General features: G+C 41.8%; 1 protein-coding gene across 1 annotated transcript; it reads right to left on the bottom strand.

Annotated features, from left to right (window-relative positions):
• Positions 1-840: 840 nt before the first annotated feature.
• On the bottom strand, positions 841-10,452 carry LOC110967460 (uncharacterized). The gene is made up of 2 exons (XM_022217063.2): positions 9,818-10,452; positions 841-6,826 (listed from the first exon to the last, which is right to left on the bottom strand). Exon 2 carries the CDS (start codon positions 6,811-6,813, stop codon positions 4,531-4,533), a length of 2,283 nt encoding a protein of 760 aa, XP_022072755.1. The 5' UTR covers positions 6,814-6,826; positions 9,818-10,452; the 3' UTR covers positions 841-4,530.
• Positions 10,453-10,457: the final 5 nt, after the last annotated feature.

Below are 10,457 nucleotides of genomic sequence, written 5' to 3'. Positions count from 1 at the left end.
TGTCCCAAAACATACAAAAATTCAACATGTTCCCACCCTCAGGATCCTTTCTTAAGTTTGCAGTGTTTCAAATCCCCTTACACCCAGGAACAGGATTTATTTACATAAACCAATCAATCACAACACTGAAACTTGGGCATGACATGAACACAGGAACTCTTGAGGTGTCTTTTGGCAACTGTAGGTTGTCAGGTGGGGCCTCCGTGGATCAGGTTTGTCCCATTTCCTCCCATGGATCCCATGATTAGAAGGATGGATTGGATTGGGATCTGTGGGGTTTGGAGGTTGGATCAAAGCCTAGAGGACTTCACCAGTTTTTGTCTTTTTTGTCTGCAGTTGGATGTGGCTCCAACAATGCTTAGGTAGCTCGTACATGTCAAAGGAACATCCACATGAATGCCAGGACCCAAAATTTTCCAGCAGAACATTGCGTTGTAAGAAGCCAATTGATGTTTAGAGCCAGCATTGAGGACCTGCGGGATGATGGTTGTCCAGGTTGACCAGACAAGCAGGTTTTGAATCAAAAGAAGCTGGAAAAATACAAATATGGTGTTTTTACTTCCAGCTATAAGTGTAATGCTTTAAACAACTGCATCTATTACTGTTGTGTGTGCTTTGCCAGTAGTGTTGCCATGGCACCAAAAATATATATATATATATATATATATATTTGAGGTGAAAAACCTGAAGCCGTCCAAAGTATCACTGATGTGATCGTGCTTCAGAATTGAATTAAAAATGAATACAGTGCTAATTGGACAAAATGAAGGGCCTTGCAGCTGGATTGAATCAACCTGTGAAGGTGCAATTTGGACCACCAAGAAAAAGAGTCCAGACACGTAGCGGTTGTGTTATATTTATTACCACAATAACACAACAATCGGAGCAACTGGATATCATTACAGGGATATTTGAGTTTCTCTACGAGCATAACAGTTCCTAAACAATACACAATGAACCCAGAGTCTAGAGATAAGATAGATACAACCACTTGAAAGCTACATAGGGCACTACAGTATTTTAGATGTCTTCAATATTTAGTCGGAGAATCACAAGCAATTAAAACACCTTCATCACTCGACAACATCTAAGTGCATTAACATTGTGCTTCAGTCTCAGACGTGTTGTGAAGAGCTCACATATCCTAATCTGTGCTTAAATTGACTTTTTTTTTCTTATACTGAATACATTACAATGCAGTGAACAAACACACAGGGACAGAGTGCAATAACTCCTGGCTGCATTGTAGACAGCTTAAATAATTCAAATGAGCACTAACATTTTTGCACACAATGGCAGGCAGAACCCCGACAGAACGTACATTCACTTCGTCCACTACAACAAATAACTGTCACCATGTAACACGTACAGAAAGTCTATTCAGCCTGGGACGGCCAATGGAACAACTGGGATTCAACATGCCCTCTGTATTTTCGGCCGTTCAGTCTGGAGTTGTGAACAAATTCTCAAGTTTATTCATAATTTCATAAGAAGGCAAATCCTTGTGATGTTTTCTGATAAAAGGCAAGAGAATTGATCTGGTAAAATGCAAAGGTAAATTCACTTATTTATGGACATGGCTTCAAGTTCATAATTTTGCACTACTTCAAAATGATTACAACACAAAAGTACAACTCAACACTTCCTAATACGACAACATCTGTCACTGGTTTATGATCAAAGCTTTGGTTTAATATTGTAAGGGACTGTTGGAAAATTATCAGGTGAAGAATGAGGCCAAGAAAAATGAAGGGTATTTTATTTCTACCTTCCTTATTGATTATGTAGGTAAGATAAATGTTAACATCAATACTCATATTTTCAAAATAAAACACTAAACATCCTGGAAGCCTATTTTATATACACTATACTGCCAAAAGTATTCGCTCACCCATCCAAATAATCAGAATCAAGTGTTCCAATCACTTCCATGGCCACAGGTGTATCAAGTCAACCTCACAAATGCGCTTCTGGAAGAATGGTCAAAAATTCCCATAAACGCACTCTTAAACCTTGTGGACAGCCTTCCCAGAAGAGTTGAAGCTGTTAAAGCTGCAAAGGGTGGACCGACATCATATTGAACCCTATAGATTAGGAATGGGATGTCACTTACGTTCGTATGTGAGTCAAGACAGGTGAGCGAATACTTTTGGCAATATAGTGTATGAACATTTTTAGTATGAATTATGAGATCCTACATGAGGGTTTGGGTTACTCCAAAGCAACATTAACAACATTTGAATCAAGATCTGTTGCCAGTTTCTGCGTAGTGTTCTAATTCGTCTGGTCCAATGATCAAATCTAATCAGATCAATACTCCACAGTATTTATTGTCTGATAAGGTGGTCAGTGTGTCATATTATGGAGGCAGAAATTCATGCCATGACTTGGCGAAGACACATGACAGACTGGGCGTTAGTCACCGATCCATCCCAGCTTGCCATCTTTAAGAAACTGCACAATCTGAATGAGAAGCAGATTTCAGGGACTTGAAACAAAATTGCGAACAAACATAGTGTGAATGAATACTGAGGTTCACCTTCAACTCCTACATACAGCCACTTTGTCTGGAACTTTTGCCGGCACATTACAACAGACTTGGTACTCTTTAGTGTGACTTTTTTAACATGTAGGGTGGTCTGATAGATACATAAAAATCTCTGAACGTTAGAAATAGAAGTCATGAGTCCGTAACTACATGTTCTCTGCTGGTTTAGTCACTGTGAGAAGTTTGAATGTAACATCGTGTTTAATGTTGCAAAGGGGTGCATTTTAACCAAAATCCCAATCTTTTTCTGAACTTAACCAAGTAATGTTGGTGCTAAAATTTAACAAGACAGAGAGTAAAATCAAGACTCAAGTCACAACATCAAATGGAACTAAATGAAAAACAAGGATTGAACAAACCTCAGTCTCCTAGATGAAAGTTCTATGGCCCAGCCTCCTTATGAGAATCTTTTGAAGAGACCTTTCTGATGAAAATAATGTTTTTACCATTTTAATATTTCCATATAATGTTTTTTCAAATGTTGGAAGACACATCATGAATGAAATAATGCCATGGCTAGTATTTCTGACTTGAAACTTCATTGTACCAACGGCAGTCTCAAAAAAGACTCCCAGAGTTTCATACATAACAAACATAAGGACCAAATCCTGTCAGTTGTTTGTAAGGGTGTATAACAGCCATAGTAACGGAGGATTATTTTTGTAGAAATAAACTTCTGAAGATATAACACAGATGCAAAGAGATGAGTTTTTAGGGGTTTAATTAATGACTGGAGAGGAACTTTAAACTGGAAAAACTGTTATATGCCTATTGCCGTCGAATGAAGACGTGGGTTGTATCAAGGCTAAACCTTAAGGCTGTACCACACAGTAAGTTTAACTAAGCCAGGCTTTCTGTGCCTGGCTCGACTAAACATGCAACCCCAGTCAGAGATATAGGGTTATATGGGCAGCATAGGATGCCATGAAGAATTAGCAGCTTAAACGAGAGCCAGTATTGTCACACTGAAAACATACCTAGCTAACCCACTAATATCCCATTGCAGTACAGTGCTCTGGAGTATGATTTATATTTTTGTTGTTGTTGTTGTAGCTGCTGCTGAGATGCCTGTAGTTTTGACAAAATGGCAGCATTTAACACCCTTCGAATGAAGAAGTTAGAATGAAAAAAGTAATGGTTCATATGTGGGATAAGAGACAGATTTTTTCACTCAAACTTTTGTTTATCTTGTTGAGATTATTTTGTGCTTGCAGAAAAGAATGTCAGATGAGTTTTCAGGGGCTTTAATGGGGAAGGTTTTGCTTTTTTGCCCAATAATTTTTGCACAGTCCCTTTTGGCTCTAAACCATTGAACTCTCTGAAATGAGGGTGTTTACATTCACAAATACAGAACTTACGATATCATAGAAATACCACAGGAGACTGTGTCCACAGCATTCCCTCTGTAAATGGTGTCCTATTTCTATACAGTGAATACACGGGTAGCCACATGTTGAAGTTTACTCTACAGAGACCAATGACTACAAAACAGCTAAATGGGGTTTTAACCCCTCAGAAAGATTTAACGTGACTCAAACTTTAACCAAACCAGGATTTCCATTACCAACAGGTGTTTCATAGATTATGTTTTATATGTTGAATTATCGTCCAGCCATAGAGACATTACAACATTCTCCTCAAAAGGGGACAGTGATCAGTACAGATCTCTTCCAAATCTCAGCTGAAAAGTCCTTCATCTTCCACAAAATCCCCTCTACAAGCTTTCAGAAAAGTGGGCTTCTCACGTTTCTTTCCTTTTCAAAAGTGTTCATCTTGAAACGGTGACATATGCTTTGCCTCCAGACCCCTTTCAGTTGGGACTTTTATTATCTTTCACGACATAATCAGGAGGGATTTCAAAACATTAAACAACACTGCGCCCGTGGTTGCCTGTTGTCGCTAAAACTTCCATTTGTGCCTCTGCTTGCAGAGCACCATGCTAAAAGCAGCCTGCATGCCTCCCTGTGGGCATATCACTGTAGCTACACCAGGCCAGTCTGCATGTGCACGTGTAGGGGGTAGGGGTGGTAGACGAGCGGGGGCTGAGCCTGAGTGATGAAGTAGCTGTTGTAAATAGGCTCGGTCATGTATGGAGCCGGCTGGTAGAAGCAGGTAACGTTGGCCGTGTTGGGGATGGCGTTTTGCTCGCCCAGCACCCTCAGAGCCAGAACTGTGATCATATTGAGTGTCTGTCTCCTCTCGTGTCCCATCAAACACACCGTGCTCTCATCTATCACGCGCCGCAGGGTCATCAAATAGTCGTACTTGCTCGTCTCCTCGTTGCCAATAAAGTGGCACTGCAAGTAGGCCTCGATCTTCCGCTGCTGCTCGCTCACGTCGGGGAAGTCGATGAAGAAGCGGGAGCACATGTATCGCTCCAAGGATTTGATCTCGGTCTCGCTTGCTGGCCGGAAGTTCCTCACCAGCAGGTCGCTGTATTTAAGCAGGCCCCCTCCTCTGATCTCCTCTGGGTTGTGGGTGGCGATGAGGCGGTGGCGGAGGTGATCCATGGCCTGCTCGAAGTCTCCGTACATGCACTCGGCCTCCACGGTGATAGTTGGTTCACCTGCTGCCCCGACCCATGAGCTTGACCCATAGCTGTTTGGGACATCATCTGCCAGTCCAGGTTTTTGCTCATCTACTTGAGGCTGTGAGGCTACGTTTGCTGTACATGTGTGGATCTGAGTCTCTGAATCAGGAGGCTTCTTTGAATGTTTTGGCTTGACAGATTGCTCTACAGTTTCACTAGAGCCAGTCCCCTCCTGAAGTGTACCCGCTGGATGTTGTGTGGGCTCTGCGAGGGCGTCCGAACCCTCAATGTTGTCCGATTTGGTGTCCGGTACATTTGAATCATTAGCATTATCCGGCAAAGGAGGTTTTGGCTGAAGTGGTTTCGGTATTTCTATGGGTGGAAACAGCTGTGTTGTAAGGTCTGACAAATCAGTCAGTAAAGACCATTTTTCAGGTTTGCTGATCAACTTCCGTGACATTTTTCTTTGTAATTTCGGTGAAGGGCAGTAGTCTGGCACAATGTCCTGTGATGTGCTGCAAGTCTTTTTAGCTGGAGGAGGAAAGGAGAACTCATGATGTGAATCTTGTTGGCTTATGGTAATTTCAGTCTTGCAGATTACTGAGTCTACTTTCAATGGAGTAATTTCTTTACAATGGGATATTTCTTGTGGAACTGACGTCTCAGTGTGCGTTATAGACTCAGGCTGGGAAGCTTGTGACTCACACAAATCTTCATTATTCTGTAGTTTTAAACATGCATCTGGAAATAAAGTTTTAGGAGATGCAACTAAAGGATAATCACTGTGATTATGTTCTTTATCTTCTCTGTTTTCCTCGCATAACTCAAACACGATGTCCTCCTCTGAATGGACATCCTCAATGCCATCCTCTTCCTCCCCCTGTTGTTCTGTTCCCTCAGGTTCTGATACCTGCTGCACCTCATGATCATCATCTACATGCTCTGTCTCTGCATGTGGAAGCTCATTGTCAAGCACAGAAACTGCTTCATCCTGGCACAGACTCTCTGCATTGGTTGCCATTGCTGTATCTTTTTCAACATCCTCCTCAATATCCTGAGGATTGCTTGATTGCTGTTGCGCTTTGTTTTCGTCCTGGTTGTCTCTTTTAGACAAATTCGCAGCATTCAGCGCCAACCTTCCTCTTTGTTTCCTTTCATTCTCCCAGTAGGACTCCAGCATACGATCTAATATGATCTGGAAGGAGTCCACGCTGAACTCAAACTGCCTGCGAAGGGAGCTAACAAATCGGAGCCCCACCGTTTTAGCTCTGTTGTTAGAAAGCGAGATGAGGCTCCATCTGTCGTGCTCATTGAAAACTTTCACCATCTTTTGCACGTAGGCTTCCTTCATTGTCAGGCAGGTGATCTTTCGTCTGTTTACGCCATAAGGGAGGAGGTCTCGCAGGCTGCCCAGCACCACCTCCTTAATCACCTGGAAGTCCTCCTGTCTGGGCAGCTCCACTCCGAAAATGATGTCCAAGTCTCTGTAGCCCAGGCCGTTATCTCTCACCAGGACGTGGCTGGCCGTCGCTCCGTTAAGGCGTATGTCTTTAACCTGGATGTCTCTTTCAACCAGCCGATCTTTCACCACACGAATAATGTCTTTGGCTCTCACCTGGAGTGTGGGAAAATTTCCTCGCCCATGGATGGGGATTACCTCCGTCAAGACTTTGTCGAGAGCCTGAAGCTGCTCAAGGGTCAAGTTGTGGAACCTCTTCTCTGTCTGAAGCTCCATCGTCCGTCGTCACCTGTGGAAAAAGAGGTCTGACATTTGCATCACATTATGGCTAACATGTCATAATAGATAATGAACGGGTGGAGCAGTAAACGGATAAGAAAGTCCACTGTAAGGTAGAAACACAAACCAAAAGTCTTGCCTGTTTATCCTCTGTGCATCTCTTTATAAATGTGCACAGAAAAGGATTTTCTTTCTTCTATCAATGTCAGTATCATGAGGATGTAGTATTCTGTTTACATCCTTTTCATGAGAGGATTTTCCACTCATTTGTTTGCTTGAAAGTCTAGACCTTTGTAGACTTGACATTTGCCCTTTTGTTTTCCTCTTCCTCAGAAAGTGTGAAATGCACAAATGTAACCACACAAATACAAATATCTGAGCTAAAGGCTTCTGCAGCAGATGTTTTCACCCTCAATCCTCTTTGACTGCAATATGTGCCAAATGTTCATTAGTTAAATTTGAAATTCAGCTGTTTAACATCAAGCATAATCGGCAGCTCTGAGGAAGGAGGATGTCTCAGTGATTCGTTTGTCTGATATGCTGCCACTAGATGGCAACAGAATTACAACTTATGGCAAAGTCAACTAAATGGCTTAGTAAGAGCTTAAACATAAGCCACTGATGGCGTACTGCAACCCCTTCAATTTCAATTCAACAAGTTTATCGGCCAATACAAATGTGTTTTCACATTTAATTCTTATAGTGATGGTAACTACAGGTGTCGTAAATGTGCCATTGCTTGATCCCCTTTGTGGTGCAGGAAATAAAGTTCCCCAGATATCCAACTTACAGCAAAAAAACAAAAACAAAAAAAGATTCCTTCACAAACCTGTCAGTTATGCATTGATTTATTAAAAAGTCAACATTTCGGTTACAAAGCATCCATGACAAAGGTCCTCGAGACATTTGTGACCTTTCTGAAGCTAGATCCTTGTGATCGAAATGTAGACTTTTTTGATAAATCAATGCAGAGGTGATAGGTGTGTACGGGAACTGATTCTTTTTTCAATGACATGGGCTGTCATGACAAGGCATATTTGCTTCAGCTAATCACATGCAGATACATATTTTCAACATGCGTCTGTTTGAGCTGTAAAAGAAGATGACTCCTCCCACAATACATTGTGAGTTTTGAAAGGGACCTTTTATGACATTCCAGTTGCAAAGTACACATCACCAGCTGTTTCTCACATAATTTCACTTGCTGGATGATCATTCAGGAGTTGCCAAGTTGGATTTTTTCCATCATCACGTGTCCATCTGTTAGTTACAGGTGACTCACCTGTCTGTCATTCACCAGCTGACAGCGACAGACACAGGCTGGTTGTCAGATCTATCAAAACAAGCTGGACGTGTGTGTTTGTGTTGCACCTGTATGAGGAATCCTATAAAAGAGTGTTGACCCTAAGCTCATCATACCAAACAGGGCAATGCTTTGGTTAGAATACATTACTGTGTTATGTCACCACCTAATAAAGAGCACCGTGTTGATAGGCAATGTGTTTAATTCTGGTTTTCCAATGTCACAGCAATGTATTTTTGAGAGTTTTGAAAAAGTCTTAGGAATAATAAGGAGAAAAAATGAAAATAAGAGGGGGAAAAAAGGTACGTCATCATTAACATACGCTGACTCACTCAGTACAGAGGCAAATGTCACATTTTTAGCCTGTTATCGAAAACACTGCAAAGAAGAGCTACATTTAAACATGTACGCACTATGTATTAATGGAGAAATTTACCTTATGACAGTTTTGGCAGTGGTTTTGCTGCAACTCTGCGCTGCTTCTGTTTTCCCTGCTGCTCAGTTATGCTACTAGAAAACATTTTCTGAAGAAAATGGAATTGAAATCAAGCCAGATGTGTGTGAAAATTTGAGGTTTTGGGCAATTTCCAAATGTCTGAAAATCAGTGAATCATCATTTAAAAACAAATGCCATTACGTAATCAGACATTACATCAAGTATGGGGCCAAGAATTAGAAACAATTCCTATAATCTATGTCATATATTATTATAAAGACTTTTTCTTAGCAATTATTTAGTTTCAGTTGAGCAGTTTTAGATAAAGGAAAACATTGCTGCATTTTCATAGATTAAATTCTATTTTGCCTTGGTGACAAGAGATAAATGAAAATACTTTGACATATATACCATATTTTTTGTTTTGTTTATTTGTTGCTGATTGTTTTTTTTTAATAAAGCATTTTTACTGTGTGCTTTTCAGGCTGCCCTGGTCAGTGATGTACAGTAAACAGCACTTGATCATCTGTTGAGTGCTCAGCATGTGAGCAGCCTTCTGCACCATCAGTCTGTGTTAGTATTTAGCGGTCATTGGTGCAAAATGTGGCAGCTGAAGCGGCAGCTCTGGGGGGTAACAGAAAGGGAAGCAGGGCCCACAGCAGCCCCTAGTGAATCTCTGGGGTTACATCAGCTTGGTCCTGCAGCAGGACTGCTCTTCTGCCACTTGGCTTCTTTATAGATAAGACTATATGAGTCATACAGCCACTGAATGAAGCATCAGTCGTTGGCTCTCCTGGATTCTTTCCCTGTGCGCAAAATGAAGAAAAAAAACGACAGAAAATGCACCACTTGAGGTGGCATCAGTGCCGTGGAGCTCATAGAATATTTACCCAGTAAAGCTGGTTGAAGGATTGTAGCAGTATTATGGAGTATATATGGTCGTGATCTGGATGCATGCATTTTTTTAAAGCGCCGCTTAAACAAAATTGTGCAGAGGCTACTTTCCTGCTTTAATGCTCCACTACAGTCGTTAGATGTTGTTCTCTCAACTCAAAATGTTGCTTTTTTTCACCCATTAGTTCAACATGTGAGCAGCATCTGGATTTTCTGGTGCATTTAGTTGCAGCTTACAAGTTGACATGCAGTCTTAATTGTTGAGAGGGTTTGAAGTGAATATTTGGGGAAAAATAGCAGAAGCCAGCATGAGAGAAAATAATAAGAGACGCACGTTTAAAAAATAAATTAAATGAAATAAAACTCACCTGTTTTGTGGTGAAATTACAGAGGAAAAGTAAAGCCAGAGGAGGAAACAGCAGAAAGAAAACAATGAGATATCCAACAGGTTTTTATTTTTTTTTATCCGACCCCCGTTGGAAAAGGTTGATGCCGAAGTTAACACAGACACTTTCCCTTCAGCGCAGTTTCCATGGCAATCAGGCGTCACGAAATTTACGGTAAATCACGACGCTCTCTCGGTGTCTCTCCAACTACCCCAGTGACAGCAAGTTTCAAACAAACGCCCGGATCAGCTAGGCTTCCACACGCATGGTAGCAGTTTGATAAAGTTTGGCTGCTATCGGTGGAGCTCGCCACCCGATCCGTGAGGCTCAACTACCGGCGTGCCACCGCACTGCCGAGCTGTTGCGGGGTGAACATCACATCAGACGGAGTGAGTCATCCTCTCTCCCCGCCGTGATCCACACCGTAAATCTAATCATCAATCAACCGCTTTCACCGCCCACCGCTCCTCCGGCACAGCGACACGGACACTTTCGCCCGACTGTTTTCGCTCGTCCACTCCGCTCGGCCACTGTTTCCTCATAAAAACGCTCAAAATGTTGCGTTTTAACGTTGGTTTTTTTCTCTTTTCATTCACATTTCGGGAGGAGAAAGAGGAGGGGG

Source organism: Acanthochromis polyacanthus, chromosome 17 (assembly GCF_021347895.1).
Source record: "Acanthochromis polyacanthus isolate Apoly-LR-REF ecotype Palm Island chromosome 17, KAUST_Apoly_ChrSc, whole genome shotgun sequence".
NCBI lineage: Eukaryota > Metazoa > Chordata > Actinopteri > Pomacentridae > Acanthochromis > Acanthochromis polyacanthus.
The sequence above is the reverse complement of the archived record's forward strand: the minus strand, read 5'-3'. Positions and strand labels throughout refer to the sequence as shown.

What these genes read in the sequence shown, in the direction of transcription:
- LOC110967460 (XM_022217063.2), bottom strand. Translation starts at nt 6,813, where the DNA reads ATGGAGCTTCAGACAGAGAAGAGGTTCCACAACTTGACCCTTGAGCAG.